The sequence below is a fragment of the Polistes fuscatus genome, unplaced genomic scaffold, assembly GCF_010416935.1.
Source record: "Polistes fuscatus isolate 324 unplaced genomic scaffold, CU_Pfus_HIC Scaffold8, whole genome shotgun sequence".
In the NCBI taxonomy this organism is placed as follows: Eukaryota; Metazoa; Arthropoda; class Insecta; order Hymenoptera; family Vespidae; genus Polistes; species Polistes fuscatus.
In genome coordinates, this window is record NW_025113162.1 from 2241293 (window position 1) to 2262518 (window position 21226).

The following is a 21226-nucleotide window of genomic DNA, read 5'->3' on the forward strand; positions in this document are numbered from 1 at the left end:
GACGTTAATAGATATACACATGTGTAATATACAGACTGGTATATATAGGCCTTGCTGATGATGATTTATATTGCACTCACCATATTATAATCATCTATTTTGCTGATAGAGCGGAGAAAGATGTTGACCTGCACATTTGTCGGCCCATCTAATACGTCGACCGGAACAGAACAAAACAAATCGATTAATTAAGTCAGTCGTCTCATTTGAATTCGTTCAAGAGACTTTTGCTCATTTGCTTTTCATTATCTTTATTTTATTTTTTTTTTTTTTTCTTTCAACAATTTTTATTCATTTTTTTTTTTAATTTGATTTTTGCGATTTATTTTCGTTAGATGTTTTTACCGTCTTTCCTAATCCTTCTCTTCCTTTCATTGTTCCTTTTCCTTTAAAATAATTGTATCCTTTATTGATACAATTTTAACTTTGATTCGATTGAATTATTATTTCCTTGCGAGACTTCCCTTTAGTTTCCTTTCTTTCTACAAACTTTTTACATTTCTTTCGAATCCAAATGCGATGGGTGGGTGGTGTCACGGCACGCATTTTAACGAAAGATCCGATCTCGTAGAAATATATTAAAAATAGGGAACGAGTTGAAGAAATAAGAGTACGTAACGTTGTGCTCGTTAACGACCGCACAACTTTTATTATTTTAAATATACGTAGGAGCAGTGGCAAACTAAAATAAATTTAAAAAGGAACGATTTTTCGAGAGAAGAGTACGTATACACACTTTTTTGTACGGGAGAGAGAGAAAAAAAAAAGAATTTCGGTTTCCTCGTAAGAGATCGTACGATTTTATGTTGCTTTCTTTATTTCAGTTGGCGCCTGCATTTCTTTAGATGTTTTTCATTGAAGAAGCATCGTCTTGTTGGAGATGCATGTTAACGAATAGGATTAATGATAAAAGTAAATAAGAAAGAGAGAGAGAGAGAGAGAGAGAGAGAGAGAATGGGTAAGGATGTGTGTATGTGTGTGTGTGTGGGTACGTGTGTGATAGTCATAAAAAAACTAGTATGCAATTGGGTTGGAATTTTGTTATTACCGTTTTAAAGATTCCTAATAAAATGTAGTTGATGAAAAAAACTTTGAATGATCGTAGGATATTTTATTTGACGTTTGATGTATTGAAGTAGAGTTAAATGGAAAAAAGAAGGATAATAAGAGAGAGAATAATTAAATAGTGACTATGGTATGTATGTGTATATATGAATGTGAGTGTTTTAAAAGGCAAAAATGAAATTTGGTTTGATTTTTATTATGGTATTTTTAATTGATTCTTCATGAAATGTTTTTCATGAGAATTACTTTGAATGATGATGGAATGTTTGATGTTATGTTCGATGTATCGAGAATGAAAGAAATAGAAAAAATAAGAGAAAGAGAGAAAGAGAAAGATAGATAGATAGAGAGAGAAAGAGAGAAAGAGAGAGAGAGAGAGATAAATTAGTGAAATATATACCAATGATGTTGTTTGAAATTTGAAGATTGGAGAATAAGTCAGATCGTAAAAACTTCGTATTATTATAATTGCTTTTCTTGTATATTGCATGAAAATTGAATAAAATTAAATTGTTTCGCAGTCTTATAAAATTCACAGGTCAAATAGATTAACTTCGGTATAAAAATTTGTTGAAAATTTGTATGTCAAAGCGTCAAACCGACGATTTTTAATTGTTTGTATTAAAAATGATTCTTATATTCTTTTTGTTTCCCTCAGCCCATTTTTTCGTTGCATTCAGTAAAAATGGTTTAATCGATTTGGATCGATAAGTAATTCGACGATATATCATTTACACAATGATTTAGTTAATTTTGATTACTTTAGATTGAAATCTGAGTTAATTGATTGAACACGTAATGTAGGCGGTTTAAATAATAGTTGAAAATTATACGACAAGGGGCGGGGGAAAGGGATGATGATGATTCGTGAGACATTCTTTTGGCTAGACGCCAGACAGATAGATTTTCTTCAGATATAAGTAACGATGGATGAAGAAGTATCCTAAAAAAGTCTACTAAGGAATAGTAGCATACGCTACTTTCTTCACTTTTCGATTCGTTCGATGTTCAGAAACATGTATATATGTATATATATATACATACATATATACATACATATATACATACATATATACATATATATATATATATCATATCTTGCGGTTTTGGTAGTATCGTCGAAAGAATCGAGATGAATTCGACAAGCTTATTCGCGACTTGAACGAGAGAGAGAGAGAGGGAAAAAGAGAGATAGATAAAAAGAGAGAGAAAAAAAAGAGAAAGAGAGTGAGAGAGAGAGAGAGAGTCTGGCATGCGAGTCAAGAGGAAGATATTGCCTCTTACGTTTGTAATTTCGCTCGAATGTTGAAAACGACGTATGACACGCGGACAATGAATTTCATTTCGATTTTATATTCCGTCTTTATATTGATGAAAAAAGAAAAAAAAAAAGGAAAGGAAAAAAAGATTGATAATAGAAATTCAATGAGAACAGGAAAAGAAATTCGTCTTTGAAATATTTCGATATTTGTACTGCAATGTGTGAGGATCGTTTTAAATTTGTAGTTTTAATTAGAAAACGTGAGGAGTTTGTGGCAACGATACTTGTAATAAATGTTTTAAAGACATTATATATAAAAGGATAGAGAGTTAAAAGTAGTCTTGTAATTATGTCAGATACGTAAAAAAGAAAAAAAAAAAGTGACGAAATTTTAGAAAAAGATTTCCCGATATTACTTGAATATTTATTATTTGCCAAGAAATATAAGGAACGATAATGAATAATATCATGATCATCGTGACATCAAATAAATAAAACCACTTGAACCAATTAGCAAACAACAGGAAAACATCTATTAACAATGAATTCCAAAAGGAATACAGTTGATTTCTAAAAACAGTTAAAACTCATAATAGAAAATCAATCTCGAAAACACGAGGAAACTTTTTAAGCAATGATGAACTCCTAAAAACAGAATATAACCGATCGGATTTCTGTCAACGAGAAGAAGTTCAACGATTTATTAATTATCAAGGAAAGTGTTATAAACCGTGATCTTAATCAAAGAGGTCGTCGCGATTCATGTTTATTTGAAAAGTATCAGCTAGAAATCTGGGAGAAACCTTATCATCGCGTAAGAGCTTAAGGGTTGATAATTACACTATAACCACCGACACTTTCATTAGGACAATTTCTATAGAAGGATTACACACACACACACACACATACTTGCGCGCGCGCGCGTGTCTGCATACACTCGTCTATCTATACAACACAAGAAATAAACATATACCTATATAGAGACATGTAAGATAGATGGATGAAATCCAAAACGTGTATATGTCCTTCGTTACCCATTCGTGCGGTGTATATCGATCGGACCGCACCGATAACTCTGAATTTACCCTCTCGTGGTCCATCTCTCTTTTCGTGATAGAGGTCAAGTTGGGCTCGCATAGAGGAACGCGTATGTAAGCGCATCTATTCATGTACACTATCAGCCAAAAGTTTCGAATCTCTACGTAACGTTCCTCGTATTTTCGAGGAGGATAAAGATATTTGTAAGAACAAAATAAATGTTTTAGAAATAACCGAGATAGATTAACGCGTTGACTGGCACATTCGTTTCACACGTTTTATAGTGTATTATATCATTTCAAAGATCAAATTGTTATATAAAACAGTGTGATAGCGTAATTGGTCACAGGTGACCAACGTGCCAGTCAACCTGTTCATTTGTTAAATTAATTTTACGAATTAGTTTCGTCCGAGTGTTTTTAATTGAATATTTCTTTTTTCATATTTCTTATTGAAGTTGGAAAAAATTGTAGGAAAGTTCGTGTCGTGCTTTGCCTTTAAATTGGAGAGAGGGGTGGAGGGAGTTTAAGTTAGAAAATATAGAAAAGTATTGTAAACATAAGAAGATACTGAAATCTTTTACAACTTAATTTAAACTTGTTAATATTTGATACTATAATAATTGAACATCCCAAACTTATCGGCATGTTTGATATTGAGCGATTCCAAACTTTTGGGCGGTAGTGTACGTGTGTGTCTATGTGTTTATATGGGTGTGACGGATGATAGGAACGAGCTTGGTAGAACGGGGGCAGAAAACGGGGGGGCGAAGGGGTTGAAAGGAAAGGATGGAAATCGCGTGGGGCCGATTCAAAGTTCCCTAAGGGCAAGTACAGTTCAAAGAGAATCGAGAAAGTACGCCTGTTGACGAGATCAGCTTATGCATCGTGCCAGCTTTTTCCTTCCTTCCTTCCTTCCTTCCTTACGCGTCACGGTACCCTCCTTTTTTTCTTTTTCTTTAAATTTGTTCCCTCATCCATTGATATCTCTCATTTCTATTACACGAACATCGGAGAACTTTGGCATCCAACCAACAATGTGTCAAGGGGATGCGCTTCCTCGTTTCATTTTATTCCTGGATCATTCCTACCTTGCCGCAGTTAATAGATTTACCAATTTTATTATTACTTTTCTGCTTTTTTCTTTTTTTCTTTTTTTTTATTAATATAATTTTTGTGATATGTTTTTTAATCATATCTACGGTTCGGTTAATAGTCGGTCAAGTTATTTAAAGTATTTACATGATAACTTGTAAACACTTAAGTTTCGTTTAGCATATTTCTGTTAAAGTTTAAGAAGTGGAAGTTCAAACATTTGCATTTGCATTTGCAAGAGTATTCGTTGCAAATGTTTAACTGTCATTTATTATCATCAAGCACGTGGAGTTTATGTAAATTATTTCATTACCTTTTAGACGTTTCTTATCTTCTTATATTAACTCTTGTGTGATATTTCTAATTGAAATTAACATTTACAAAAGAATATCGTCATATAACTTAAAATTGGTAATAAGTAAAAGAATGCATTCATTTTATATTAATAAAACATTTCAATTGATAAATTCGATAATGATTATCGTTCACGAATTCTTATCCGTAAATATAAAATAAAATAAAAAGAAAATAAATGACTTATTCATAATTTGCAGACAAAGTTGGACTATCAAAGGTCACGTAATACTTTAGAAAATGTTCAAATAACGTAGCCCCGTGATCAGAGATATATTAACTCAAAATTAGTAAAAGGGGGTCGAGGAAAGTAGTAATTAGAAAATTTCTTAAACGTCCAGGGTCGTTAGGAAAGTTCGATTGCTTTGGCGGAAATTTGTTCTCGTGAAATCTTACCTCTTCCTATTTCGACGGCAAATTACGTGTACGATCGGGTTCTGCTAGCCAATCAAACTTCCTTGACGGACGACGTTAGAAATTATATTACGGGAATAGATATCATAATTGCTCTCCTAACACTCAAACCCTCACCCTTCATCTTATTTTTTCTCTTTTATTCCACTTTCTTCTTTTCGAACCACCTCACTACCCGCATCTTCCCCTCTTCACCTTCAGCCTCCCCCCCCTTCCCACCACTTTGTTAAATATAGGATACTTTTACAATCGTTTCCCCATCGATTTCAAACCTGATTCGTATGATTCGAGCCCAGTTTCTCAACTAAACTAAACTAAACTTAACTTTAACGAACGGAAAAGTATTTGTCGATAGTATTCCTCGTTCCTTTTTCGTCCTCTTCCTTCTTGTTTGTCTTCAAAAGTGCCTACCTAAGTCCCTTTACTCGTCTCGAACTAATTCCCGTATACAATTCGATCAGAAAGAAAAATTCCAACGATTCTTTGCTATCCTCTTAAGAATTCGATACTTTTTACCGTACTAACCGATAGCTCTTATCTTTTCTTTTTTTCCTTTCCTTTTCCTTTCCTTTCCTTTATTTTCTTTTCTTTCCTTTCCTTTTCTTTTCTTTTCTTTTCTATTCTATTCTATTCTTTCTTTTTTACAGTCCTGAAACTACAGAAAAGTTCTTTTCTCTTTCTTTATTTATTTCTTTCCTTCTTTCTTTCTTTCCTTTTTATTTTAACGTAATTTCAAAAAGTGTAGACCTTTTATACTAGAATATCGTAACTACGTTTCCTTCCTTATTTTATTTGTTTGTTTATCGATTGCTTGCAAACGTGATAAAAAATATATTTTCTATCATTTAATTCGTGAAATTATTTGTAAAGTTTCCGTGCAATCGTAAATAAACAGAAGTTTGATCAAATTCTTCGATTACGTTTCATGATTTGCCGAGATTCATCATTTTTTTTTATACAGACCGAATATTTTCATAAAATAATTATTTTTGATATTAAATAAATGTTTTGTTTTTGAAGCCTATTTTCTTTTTTTTTTTCTTTTCTTTTTCTTATCATCATTCAAACTTATTGTAGAGTATACCGCAAAATTCAGTTTAATAATACACCTTGACACCCCTTTGATACAATGCCAAAGAAAGTTAAAGGATGAAAGGCAAGAAGTTAATTAAATTTCTGCTAGATGTTACCGGTGCAAAATAATCTTATACGACATTCATATTTGCATCAACTATTAAATAGTTCACTTCTATATACAGAGTAACATGGTTGACTTTTTATAGTATCCCATACTCCGAATATTAAATTTAGTTTTGCTCTTAAGCATGTCGGAAGAAACATGTAATCATTAAAAAAAAAAAAATATTTAAAACCCAACCTTTAAAGTCAACGTCGTTAGACTTACAAATTAAATAAAAAGTTTTCATTAGAAATAATTAATGAATTAATTAGAATTTTTGGTTCGTACGTTCAATTACATGAAGAAAAAAAAAGAAAAATTTGAATCGAAAAACATGTAGGACAAATTTTATGTTAAATCACGAAAAATGTTTGTTTGCATTGCAATGATTATTTGTTATATTTCAAATTATTATTAAAAAAAAGTTCATTTATTATTCCACTTATTTTTTTTTTTTTGTAATCCTATTGAGAAAAATCGTTGAATCTATTATCGTAAGGATAAAAATTAAATGATGAAAATCAACGAAGAACGTGTTAATATTTGACATAAGAATTACAAAAACATCGAACGAGGGTTTTAGAAGACGAAGATTTAGCGACTTTGCTTACAACACGAGCAGGATGTTTTCGTGTATGTGTTGTCTAGGGGTGAGATACGGTAGAGGGGTGAAGAATAAATACATTTACGTGCGCGATAAACGTCAAGAAGACGACGATTGATGCGTTCAAACGACGGAGTGTGAGTTGGATATACAAAGTAACATTGTTTGCTTTCCTTCTTTTCTTTTCTTTTTTTTTTTTTTACCTACACATATACACGATACTTTACACACCCGTGTAGGAGGAACGAAAAATATTTTAGGTTGTCCCAACAATTTCTTAACCTTTTTTTAGTTGACTTTACATGTCAAATATTTGGTTAATTTCATTTAATTTTACTCCATTACATTTTTGATCCATACTGTTCTATTATTATTATTATTTTTCTTTTTTTTTTTAAATACACAATATTTTACATGTAAAATTTACTTAATCTAATGGCAAAGAACTTTTGTATTTTAACTTTGTTGTAACTTTTGGTATTTCCTAATATAACAATCAAGATAGTGCGAATCCATTGAATTATTGATCCACTACATAGTAGAAAGTATTTTGGTCAAAACATTTTCATGAATGAGTACCTATTAGGAATACCTACTTAAAAAAGAAATATAAAGTAGAAATAAAAAAAAATAAATAAAAGAAGAAATGATAAGAATTATGATACTAAAATAATCTTATGAACGATCAGGTATTAATATTCAAAGATTTCAATGAATTTTTCTGTTTTTTTTTTTTATCTCGACTTAAAGCGTGAGGAAAGTTGATTAAATTTGTATGGAAATTGATTTTTCTCTTCGTTTCACTCGACAATGAAATGAAATAATAAGAAATGTCCGCGCTTTATTTGTGTATATCTGCAAGGTGAATAAAAATAAGAAAAACAAGGTTTCCTTGTATTCTAATTGAATTTATAACAGCTACTAGGGTTTATCTGAGACAACAGACGATTTATTATAAATTTTAAATTTCTACTTCTTTTTTCTTTTTTCGAGTATCGATCGTGCTACTCGCATGCTGTTTAATTCAATCTTGAGACATTTACAATTCTCATGTCTATATTATATTTATGTATTTATTATTTTCCTTTTTTACGTTTTTGTTTTTAAATTGAATGAAATAGGACGATTACAATGTTATAAATTAATATATTTATATATGTGTCTGTAATTATAATTATGGATTAACGATAAATCAGAAAAAAGTGTAACAAAATTCATTTTATGATTTATCATAAATCAAACAATAGGAAAAATAAATTTTATGATTTATTTTATTGTATATTAGAATTATTTACATTATAAAATAAATCATAGAATTAATTTTGTTTGTAAATATTTGTTTGAATTACCGGCACATATACATGTGTATGCATGTACATGAGTGTATGTACATATTGGGATTCATATTGAATGTAGAATATACGATATAATGAAAATTATAGCGAATCTTTTAATAGAAGAATACGGATGGGATGATTTTCAGATAGAAAAGTAGAAATAGATACAGAAAATGTTACAGAAAATGAAGGAAAAAAGAGTTGGGAAAACAGGATAAGATGAATATTAGGAAACAGAGAGAGAAAGAGAAAGAGAGAGAGAGAGAGAGAGAGAAAGAGAGAGGAATAGACAGATAGACAAATAGACAGACAGACAGATAGATAGACAGAATATGAGAGAAAAAGTGTGTTATTTTTGTACATTTGTGAGATGAGAAGAAAAGTATCATAAGGATTTACTATCAACGAATTAACGATTACAATAAATGAATATGTTTAACACGTTGACTGCCGTGCACATTTCACGTGATTTGTCCGTGACGTTTAGATGAATTTTTTATTATGGGATGCAGATTTTGTTGAAATTTGTTTTACAGCAGATAAAGGGAGTTGTGTAATTAGTAGACCATTTCTGTGATTATCAGTTATTTCAAACCGTCCAAAAGTGGTAGTAGATTATAATTAATGGAAATTTATAGTTGATTTGTCTGATCAAATGATTGCTTATAGTTCATCACTGCGAAAAACTATAAAATTTTACAGAAAATTGACAATAGAGCTTTTATTGATTACTTGTGTTGTAAATTAAATGATGTTAGACAAACAAGTAATTCGACAAATATTTTAATTCCCGATTTTAGGATGAACTTAGTGATGTATTTAGTGAAATGTTCTAATAATGAAGATTGCATTTTATCAAGTTTAGTAATTACGTATAGAAAAAACGTTGTTACATTTAACGCATATTTCCCATGTAAATATAAAATTATTTTTACATGTTCTGTATGTCATTATTTTCTTCAAACCCTTACAAGAACAATGATATTATTTAAAAATTTATCACTATCGATATTTACTTTAATTATGTATTTTTACTATTGGTCGTGTTGAGGTCACTGGTGACCTACACAGCAGTCAACGTGTTAATAATACAAGGTGTCTCATTTAAATATGAATATCCAAATATTTTCCTTGGATTAGTAGATAAGAAAACAATTTCGAGAACAAAATTGCACTGTTAACTGTCAAGAACATCGTTCTTGTATATTTTTTATTATCGTAGTTTAATAGTTTATAAAATTATCGAATAGGATAAAAAGAGTAATATTGAAAAATATTTCAATATTAAATTGAAAGTAAGAAACCTTGCATATATGGATTGGGATGTATATATATGTGAGACTATAATAATTAGTCACGAGCCCTAACGAATATAAAAGGACACGAACGTTCTTACGTGTAATAATGTAAGAACTTGATCTAATCGTGGATTGATAATATTGAATGTGGGTATTTTGTATATAAAATACAATGTTTATAGATAAACTTTTAAAATGACCAATACTCAACATGATTTAATAATTATAATGACAATAATATAAAACGATGATGATAATAACAATTAACAATAATTATAATAATAATAATAATTAATAGTAATAGTAATAATATAATAATAAAAATAATAATAACAATAATAACAATAATAATAATGATAATAATGATGATAATAATGATGAACAATATATGTGTCAATATAAATAAAATTTCGGGGTTCATTTTGTTAACTTACCATAGTAACGTCATCTATTTTTGAGATACTTCGAACAAATATGTTGACGCGGACAACCGCGGGCCCATCTAACATGGCAAACAGAACAAAAAGAATTAATCAATCGCTGAGCAATTAACAAATCGAATTATTCGATATGGTATTGTGCTTTTAAAGAAGAATTAGGTTTATTCACGTCGTTCAAAAATAGTTTGCTCCTCTTATTCCCTTGCTATTTTCCTATATAAATAAAAAAAAGTAGATAAGATGAGTAATAGAAGATTAAGAAGAAGATGATGATGATGAAGAAGAAGAAGAAGAGACAATAAAAAATAAAAAGAAAGAATCAAGAAATGGGTGATGCGCTCCACATCGATTTTACATCGTGTAAAACCATTATGGGAACGTACACGCGTTTACGTATACTTACAAATAATATTTTTCCCATAGAAATATATTCAAATTTAAGATTATTTTATTTTCGTACGCAAGTTATAAAATAATACGTCGATATTTATGACAATGTATTAAGTGAACAAATTGGAAAAATTCATTTTATGATTTATATAAGTCAAATAAATCATAAAATAAATTAGTATAATTCGTTGACTTAGACCACACTATCGTAATTACCGGTACACGTAGAAAGCTGGTTCAAGGCTATGGTGGTATCATAAATTAGTTTACAAAAAAAATAGATACTGCTACTTTAGTCATTTTGTTTGATTTTAATTTGATTTTGTATGAATAAGTTTGTTAGGCCAAGGTCATAGTGCCTTTTGAGAACAAGCCTAGTTCCCGTCCTTGCATATATTATACATATAATCATCATTAACGCATCACGGTCTTTATCGCGGTAGTAGTAGACGAACCGGCGCGCTTTATTCCTATGATGCTTTACTTTTTATTTACTCAAGAAGTCAAGAGGTTCCATTTAATGTTCCTCCTTAACGAGCTGAGTTGTTTCTTCGGGCGAGAAATGAAAATTAAGATGCTCTAGCGAGGACGCGCGAATGCAAGAAAAAAAAAGAAAAAATAAGAAAAAAGAAAAACGAAGGAAGATGAAAAAAAAGAGAAAAAAAGAGAGAGAGAAAAGAAAAACGGAGTGCGAGAAGACGACTACGACGACGACGACGACGACTAGGTTAGAGGACGATAAAATTTGATAAAATTATTTAATGGAATAAGCCAGGAGTGGCCAATGTTTCTTTTTACCTATTAAAATCTTGCCATTTAAATATACAATGAAACTCGTGTTTTTTGTATTAATAGATCATAATGTAGAAGAGGGTATTAAACTAAGATATATTTTATTAATATTTATTAATTAAAAAGTAACCATAGAAAAAATGCAGTTTATAAATTTTTTCTTTTTTTTTTATAATATATTTAATGAAAAGATAGCGTCTCTGCGCGTGTCTCCGAGCAAGCGTTCATAATTTTATGTATATCCACAGATAAAAATAATGATAATGAATTATTAATAAGGAAATCAGTAAATAGAGAACGTTGTTTCATTTTCGAGAACTTTAAAATATGAAAAAAACCGATTCACATAAGAGTATGTTGATTCAAAACTAGAGTAGATATATTCGATACATTTGGTGATATCGAGATACTTTTCACGATTGACGTATTTCCTAAATTCTTCCTTAAGTTTTCTGGCTTGTAAGATTAAATCAGTTTGCAAAGTTATAATTTAATTTTCTAACGAGGTTTCTTTTTTTTCAATATTAAATGTGTCAGAAGTCGTCTCCCGACTAAAAATCGTTTCACGATTGACACGTTGGTCACCCCTGAAATAGAGTACGCTGTTGGTGTACTTGAATGAGTATTTTTCTTTTTTGTTTAGCTTGAAAAGGATAGAAAGAAAAATTATAAAAAAAGAAATCACTTTAAGCTTCGTTGGTATATTGACGTATCAATTTCTTGGCATTTTGATTTACGAGAATAATTTTGAAAATGATACTGATCAAATATCTAATTTAATTCTTACTTCTTTATTTTATTATTATTATTATTTTTTTTTTTTAAGTCATATAAAAGATAAGAAAATTGTCAAGTACTCTCTAACACGATGCAAAATTAAATAACAATTACGAATTGTATTAAACAATTATTTCCTATTCGACAAATATAAGAAAATTCAAAATGGCGGCTATTCTCGTCCGACGTGTTTTTTTTTTTTTTTTTTTTCTATAAAAACAAAAAATCTTCGGTATTTCTAATAAGAGAAAGGAAAAAGAAGGAACGGAGGGAAGAGGTTGGGTTGATAAAAATTGAAAAGATATCGTTTAAGTTGATAAGCGAAAAATATAATACAAAATGGCGGGGCCTCGGTATGGGTGTCGTCGATGACGACAGCAAGAGAACGGGGCAAGCAAGCAAGGGGGTAAAGTTCTTGCTGCTCGTTATGAAATTTTGGGTAGAGATGCTGCAGAACGTTTTGATTTCATCCATGAACAAGTTTGTTGATGTAGTAGACGTGTAGGGATGATTTTGTCGATATTGGTGTTGGTGGTGGTGTTGGTGGTGGTGGTGGTGCTGGTGGTGGTGGTGGTGCTGCTGCTGGTGCTGGTGCTGGTGATGATTACGATGGCGGTGAGAGCAAAGGGGAGTGAGCCTGGGGTGGGGTTCGGGACGAGTTGGGTTTGGAGGGATGGCGCGTTCTCTAACGTCGTCGCATAATGAATTCTGGGTTACTCCGCTAACTTGCAATGAGCAAATCGATAATCCCGTAGGAAATTAACTAGCAACTGAACGAATCGATAGTTGGTACCTGGGAAAGCCCGAAGGATGGTGTTGTGTAGATACAGATCGGTTAAATAAATTATACGGCTGAAACAATTTGATAAATATTATTAAACTCCTGGGATTGGAGTGGCTAAGAAAAATTTCTACGATGAAAAAGTAAGAGGATTGAAAGAAAGAAAGAAAGAAAGAAAGAAAGAAAGAAATAAAGAAAAAAAAGTAAAAAAAGTAAAAAAAAGAAAAAGTAACAAGAAAGTAAGGTAAAATGATGAGTAGGACCTCGTCGATATCTCGACGTTTACTTTTCGCGATTGGTAAACCTTCCCCCCCTCCCCTCCCCGATCGAGAAACCCGTTCCAAAATATATACGTGCATAAAATAAAATATATCTATATATAAAAAGAGAACTAGGTCGGGGAGAGTTTATAAATTTATCGACTTTAAAACTTCGATCTTTTCCCTCTCATTTTCTTTTTCTTTTTTTGTTCTCTCTTTTTTTTTCTTCTCTTTTAAAAAGCGAGAGCTCCAAGCGTTTTTATATTTTCTAAACGAATACCGGAAATGAGGATCCGAGAGATATGATCTGTCCAATATTTAAGGGATGTTGTTTTTCCCTTTTATCGACTCAATGACTTAAGTTCGAGAAACATATTTACAGTTTATTTTCTTTATATATACTCTTGTATTTTTTTTTAAATTATTTATTATAATATATAATAATATATAATTATTTATTGACTAAAAAAAATTAAATAATAATAAAATGAAATAATCTGGCATTGACAATTTGAATGGTTAAAGTTTCGATGGTTCGAAGATTTGAAGATACATGAAAATGATAAAAAATAATAGAAATGATTATAATAATGGATAAAACGAATGACGGTAGATTGTTTAGATTTGAAAGTAGATAAATTTTTAAAAGGCGTCACTATGATTTATTATTTATCCGTCATCCATAAATATACTCTCGCGATTACGCGTTTCTCGAAATATTTCAACTTCGTTGGAAAAATGACGTAAATTTATGCCCCCAACCTCCCACCCACTCACGGTGTTATTTATCGTTTGTTATTCGCTGAATACAAAAAGAAATAGAAAAAGAAAAAAAAAAAGAAGACCTGAGTGCGTCGCGAACACGAATAGGAAAATATTTTAAAACAAACGCTCATTTCCTGATGTTAGATAAAAATAATTTGCATTGGGGACACGCGAATGTTAAACCATTTTCTCGGATCAGGTAAGATAGGGATAAGAAAAAGAGTTCATTTATTTTATTTTTATTTTATTTCTTTTTTTTTCCCTTCCACTTTAGCTTATTATCGTTAAATACCATTGCGAGGGTAAAACCGTTTCTCTACGATTTTTTCTCTCTCTCTTTCGATTGCGATATTTGTTGTGTTTTTCTTTTTCTTTTTTTTTTGTTTGTTATTAGAGGAAAGAAAAAAATGTAAAGAAAAATAATATCAAACGGTGAGGTGGTGTCGGCTCGACACGAAACGATCGATTAAATCTTATCGCAAGTCCTACGAGTCCCGTTATTGCGATTATCAAAGTTACCATTACGTTGGTACAATTTTTTATTAATATTCGTGATCGTGAAAGTTATGTGTTTTGTATATATATATATATTTCTTTTTTCTTTTTCTTCTTTTTTTTTTCTTCTTTTAATAAAAAATAGAACACACGCAATATCGTATGCAAGGGTCGTTTGGTAACGCAAATACGATGCGACGTTTTGAATTATGCTCCTTCCCGAATATCCTTAGATTAGATCGAATTTATTGTCGATATTATTGTGCTATTATTTACTACACAACGAAAAGGATATTTGAAAGGTATAGACAGGAAGGGGTATACGAACGAAAATGTTGTTCACACTAGGAGGAAATGAAGAAGAAAGATTATTTCCGATTGGGAAGACACGCCTAATTGAAACACCTGAATAAGAGCTGAAAATTCAGTAGTTTAATCGACGTTTTAACGAACGGAAAGCTCGTCGGTTCCAATTATTGTTTTAATAACGATTGTAATTTACGTCTGCCCATTAAACATCAATGTCTTCAAATCGTTTCAACAATTAAACGTTTAAACAAACGTTTCTTCTTTTTTTTCTTCTCTTGATAAAGATCAAAATTTATGCTCGTTAATGATTTTTTTTGAGTATCAAGTTGTTTCGATGAAAAAAGAAAAGGCAAAGGAAAGATTGAAAAATATACTACATATTGAATATTAATGAATTAATTCTTGACAGTGTCTTTCACGACCTTCACGCTCGTTTGAATTTAAGTTCTTATCAAAAGGGAAAAGATAATCCAACGTGTCACCGCAGTTAACTTATTTTCTAACATGATTTAAAAAGAAAAGAAAACGAGATTCGGATGAAATCTCACGAAAAAAATTCGTTAAAAATTTCACTCGCGTTCATTTTATATTTAACATTTTAATGAATATATCAAATGACGGATTGAATAATAGTATTTTCTTTTTATTCGTGTGTGTACATATACACGTATGTATTTACTTATATACATACATCTGTGTACATCGTTTGAATTGAATTAATATTTAATAGTAATAATATTAATGACAAAAAAATATATCGAAATATTTTCTCGACGACGATTCGTGCACAGTGTATGCGAGCCAGGCGTATCGTCCTGAACCATACAGAGTGTTTAAATAATATTTCGCCCTACACGAACCAGGACAAGACGTCGGACACGCGAATTTTTAGTTGACAAAAACCTTCCTTAATCCTGAAGATTTAATTTATCTTCAAGAATCGAATTTTTTTGTTCTTGATTTTGCTTGCTTTCGTATTTTATTTTTCATTTGGAAGTTCGTAGTATACAAAAAACATTTCATTAATCGCGGCTTTCATCTCTATTCGTTATCTTGGTATCGAAAGATATTCGTTGATTAATTTGTTAACAACAACAAAAAAATGAATAAAAAACAAAATCTTACCGAGAAGATCTTAGATGGCATTCTGATTTAGCTTTTATTTTTGACTTGTTAATTAATTAGCCTTGAACTATTTATTGGTGTTTGGTGGTCTTGAAAGAAAAATATTCGTGCAATTACACTTGGTGTATACACTTGGTAAATTCTCAAACTACAATACTAATTACGGTGCACGAAATTATCTGTGATATTGGTATGGGACTATTTAGAAATAGGTGTTAGGTATGTGCTAATATTGAATTTTCAATTTTTTCTAGTTTCTTTTATCACATAATAATATATTATAATTAATTATAATATAAGAATTGTATCATTCGATGGAAAATTAACAACAAGAGAAACATTTAAACAACCAACAAATTAACGAAAAAAAAAAAATCAAAGAATAATCGTAACATACAAAAAAGAAGTTAATTTAATTCGAGAAACAAAAAAAGGTAGAAATAGTGTCATTTTTATTAGCCAAAACGAGATAAGTAATCGTCGACGAAGGTAAGAACTGAAATGGCGTCCTTGAAAGTTTGGAAGTATCGCGAGATAAAGAAAATTACTGTTGGTTATATTCGGGTGAAAAAAGAAAAAAGGAAACGATACTTTAGAGAATAAAAACTAAATTAAAGAATATCTTTATATTTCACGGAATAATGTTCCCTTCTATCCCTCCCTTCCTCCCTTTCCTCTTTCTTTCTTTCTTTTTATTTTCGATAAGTGTGTGTGTGTGTGTTTAACACGATTGCATATCTATGAAGGCAGCAGAGAAAACGGAATTTCTATCGTATATGCAAATTGAAATTTATGTTTGAAGCATCGCGTAAACGCGTACACATAATATATAGATGCATATACACCCACACACAAGCAAAAATGCACATAGCGTTGCGTTAAGACCAAGCTTCGGCGTTGGTTACGTTGCGGTAAGAGAATAAGCACCTGCGTCAATGGATTCGACCTAGTTGCCGAACGACGCCCTACGACGTCCTATAACGCCCTACGACAACGACGATTCGACATTTTTCATCTCCGAAAAAAACCTTTCCAAATATTTACCTTCACTTATGACGAATAAAACAACCACTGACATTTAAACCCACCCCCCTTCCCCCATTCCTTCTCAATAATACTCTTTTAACATTGACTTTTTATTTCACTTTACTTATTTTTCTTATTTCGTCATCAATCTTATCGAATCTTGGAGTACGAATTTTTTTCTTTTTTTTTTTTTTTTTTGTATAAAAATAGAGAGAAAAATTTTTTTAATTTCTTTGAAAGCTTTATAATATTTTTAGCCTTATTCTTTGAAATATTCGTTGTAACGTGAATGAATGTCGTCAAGTCTGAGAGAGAGAGGAGACTTTATAATCTCCGTGGTTTTCTTTTTTTTTTTCTTTCATAAATTTCCAGGACTTACGTCAGTCATTATTCAGAAAAAAAATATATATTTTGTCTTGTTGTAATCGGCACGCTTCGAAAAATGAAAAAAGAGAAAAAAAATACTAGCAAAAAGGAAACGGAACAGTTTGATAACAATGTTAGAATTGGTCTCGAAGGAAAATGGTCGACGTCGTTTCCACGTTTCTCTTCCACATTGGACGAGGAGGACGACGTTGTCCGAGACATTTCGCGTTCGAAAACGTCGCAAACTCGAAAAGAAAATGATGGAAAAACCAAGTACAACCCTTGAAAGGCCGTACCGGGGGTAGGTTTTTTCTCTGGTTTTAAACCGGCGTGTCGATTTCTAGACGAGGTTTTTCACGTTTCTTCTCTTTCCCCTCTCGCCCCCTCCCCCCTCTTCCCCACCCACTATTTTTTTTTCTTTCTTCTGCTTCACTCCTTCCGTCCCTCCTCCTCCTCCTCCTCCTCCTCCTTCTCGTACAACCCTGTTTCCTTTTCTCCCCTAGTTTTGTTTCTTTTCTTTTTGCGAATTTTCTGAAAGAAATTTCTTCCCTCGAACGACCCATTTGCACGAATTGTGGAGAGCTTTTAAGAGAAAGAGACGAACTGTTTATGAATGGTTTCAATGAGAAAGAGAGAGAGAGAGAGAGTTAAAAAAAAAGATAAAGGAAAAGAAGAGGAAGGGGAAGAGAGGAAAGAAAACCGACGAAATGCGGTTAAAGGATCAACCATGAGATTTTACGCTTAATGATGTATTACTTATCAAACGATCCTAAAGTGAAAACGAAGACACCGTGTTTGTTGGCCGGTTTTGTACTTTTTATTATTATTATTATTATTATTTTTCTTTCTTCGGGTTCTTTTCTTTTTAAGTCACCGTCCGTCACGAGAAAGCGCGAAAATTTACAAACAACATATTTCTATTTTCTCAAAACCCTTTCTTCGTTTCAACATTTTTGATAAATTTTAATAACGAGTCTCGGTTTCGTGTTTGCTGGTCGAGTTGACTCGAGTTAACTCGATAGAGCATGATCATGGTTTCTTTTTGTTTTTTTTTTTAAATAATAAATACGAAATAACACGCGCAATATGTGAATCTTTCAGAAGAAGCAATGCGGTTAAGTCGAGGAAACAAAAATTGCGAAAATTATTATTGTTTCGTAATATGTTGGTTTTTCAAATATGTGATTTCTTAATTTGATCAGAAAAGTATACAAAGTTGTTGTTTTGATTTTTCTTTTTCTTTTTTTTGTTGCAGAAGGTAGGCTCTGCAATCAAACAATTTATGTACAGGATGTGCAAATAAGAACGTAAGTATTTATCGAGACAACGACGGGATCTTAAAAACTTGAGAATTTTCTCCTTTTGGCAGCTGGAAAAGATACAAAAACATAAAAACGAAGCAACGAGTAAATCTCATTTTGTAATAATTTTAAACAAGAATATTTATTTATTCGATTAAAATTTACAAAAATTAGAAAATATCGCAAAATGAACTCTCATTGGGTTCTGGGCGACTCATATAACAATTATTATAATAATAATAATAATAATAATAATAATAATGTATTATTATTAAACGTTAAAGAAGATGTAATTCAGGTTGAGCTCAGATGATCGTTAAGAGTTGAATGCAAAATGGTCCGTACGAATGATCATCGATTGCCGTTTTATTTTTGCGGTCGAACATGCGATATTTCACGGCGAGCTGATCAAGAGACCAACCGAACGAATGAACGAATGAACGAATGAACGAACGAACGAACGGTTTTCTTCTCTCTTTCATTCGTGGCTCATTGCTCTCCCTTACTGAAAAAGGAACTATAATACTACTCCTGCTCCTGTTACGCATTTTATGTGTTACGAACCGTGACATTTACCGGATCTTTCTTATTCTTGGAAGAAAGTACACATGATCGGAAATAAATCAATGTGATCTAGGTCAAACGAATTGCGACATTCGTTTCGAATGATTTTCTTGATAATTTTTCGATCTTCTCAAATTTGTTATTTATCTTTTTGCAAACATCGAACGATCGCGATTAAAATCTCATGGAATTTATTTTTCATCGAGAAAGAAAACGATTTTTAAGGACACGATTAAAAAAAACAAACAACGAAAGAAAATAGAATGAAATGAAGAGGAAGAATAAAACCGGGATTGTCGTTTTACGGGATAATATTATTAAGCTAAAAATATGAAAACAGTTTCGAAGCCTCTTTCTCCCTCATCTCTCTCTCTCTCTCTCTCTCTCTCTCTCTTTCTCTCTTTCTCTTAGCTCTGGAAAAACGAACGTATTATAATCTATGTCTTACGTCTTTTTCCTCTTGCGGCAACAAAATTTATACATACGTGGCATATATACATGTATAATATATATACATAAAAACAACATATCGGCAATAGAACGTATATATATATATATATAGAGTGTTTCAAAATATCTGAGTATAATTTCAAAGGGTACTTCTTCTTGTGTACACTAAACTAAGAAAGAGTGTTCGTACAATTGTATGATTAATACGACATCTTGTTTCCAAATAATGGCCATTTGTTTTTGTCTCTCCTGTAATTCATATAACTTTACTAACTAGTTGCTTTAATTAATTACAAGCAAGCTTTTTTATATCACTTTGTCGACAGATTTCAAACGACAGCTGGTACTTTTGAACGAGTTGAAAAATCATTTGGAAACTTGCATTGAAACCGGACAGTGGTCTCTTCGATTAAAATTTCTATTTAAATCATATAACACGTGTAACACGAAAAATGGGGCTATTATTTGGAAACGATGTATCGCATCGAGCATACGTTTTTTTTTTTTTCTTCTTTTCTTATTTTAGCGTATTAAAATCAACCCTGAAATTATGTCCACGTATTCGGAAACAAACTGTGTATGAATATTTGTCTAATAGATGAATAGAAGCTTGTAACGCCACATGCCTGCGTCTATGCTAGAATGCTAAACTTCTTTAACAATAATAACAATAATAGTAATGATAATAACGGGCAGAATGGTTTATTAGGGGTGGGTATTTTGTCGTAGCGGAATCTAATGTAAAAAAGGATGAACATATCTACGCGTGTAAATTATGTATATTAGTGGAAACAAGGATTGTACAATTGTGGTAATAATTAACTCTAATAGTTAACAGTGCACCCGCTAAATAAAAAATACTAAAATATCGAAATATTTAGACAGAATGGCAGAGGTTATTGTTGCAAAGGGTTTGACAGGGTAGCTGAGGAATTTATTTTTAATAGGACAAGCTAAATCTTGCTGTTTAGGGGTTTAATGGTTGCATCTCAAAAGAGACCCAAAATAACCTATTACAATTTGCTAATTATATTCATGTTGTTGTGCCTACGTGTTGGTACATGTCATATAATGAGTAATCAAGGGTTGAAGAGAAAAAAAAAGTATAAAAAAAATAAAAACAAGAAGAAGATTTAAGGAAGAGTAAAAAACAAAATTCAAGGGAAAGGGACACCCGCCAAGAAAGTCAACAGTTTCTGTTGTATTTTGTTTCCATTTCTGTTATTTCTATTGTTTTTTGTATTATTTGTTACCTTTGTCTAATTTTGTCTCGTTTAGCCTGTTCCGTTTGTTTGTTTGTTTGTTCGTTCGCGAGACGAACTTTACGACGAGAACAAGGATTCGTTTGTGATAGAAACGGTCTTTTAAAAAATCAAGACTCGTTGTTTTTGTTGTTGTTGTTGTTGTTATTGTTGTTTGTTAAAAAGGATTTTTGTATCTGTTTGCTCATTTGTTGTTGTTGTTGTTTTTTGAATATTGGTCTTGTGCATACTTACCATCTTGATGTCACTAATTGTCGCGATGCTTCGCACAAACAGGTTTACCCGGACAATGGCCGGCCCATCTAAGGGCAAAAACAATAAAACAGACCCCCTTTTAGTGTCAATCGGCTCTCCTATTTATTTTCTTTCTATATTTTTTTTTTTCTAAATCAATATCATACTTTACTATTTGATGTATTATTTTACATTTTGTTTGTCGGTTAATTTGTTAATTTGTTTGTTTGTTAGTTTGTTTAAT

The 21226-nt window shown here is 31.3% G+C and overlaps 1 protein-coding gene across 9 annotated transcripts in view; it reads right to left on the bottom strand.

Moving 5' to 3' along the window:
- The window catches only part of LOC122524835 (glutamate-gated chloride channel-like), a 75083-nt gene that overhangs the window by 23207 nt on the left and 30650 nt on the right, over positions 1-21226 (bottom strand). For 5 of the 9 annotated variants that reach the window (XM_043647318.1, XM_043647312.1, XM_043647316.1 and 2 more), the window contains exon 4: positions 10080-10147. The exons of 1 other annotated variant lie outside the window; for it this stretch is intronic. In XM_043647318.1, coding sequence (XP_043503253.1) covers positions 10080-10147 — 68 coding nt within the window. Of the gene's footprint in view, positions 1-80; positions 149-10079; positions 10148-20982; positions 21051-21226 lie in introns of those variants that run through there. 3 more of the 9 variants (XM_043647320.1, XM_043647314.1, XM_043647313.1) reach the window with 3 other exon arrangements.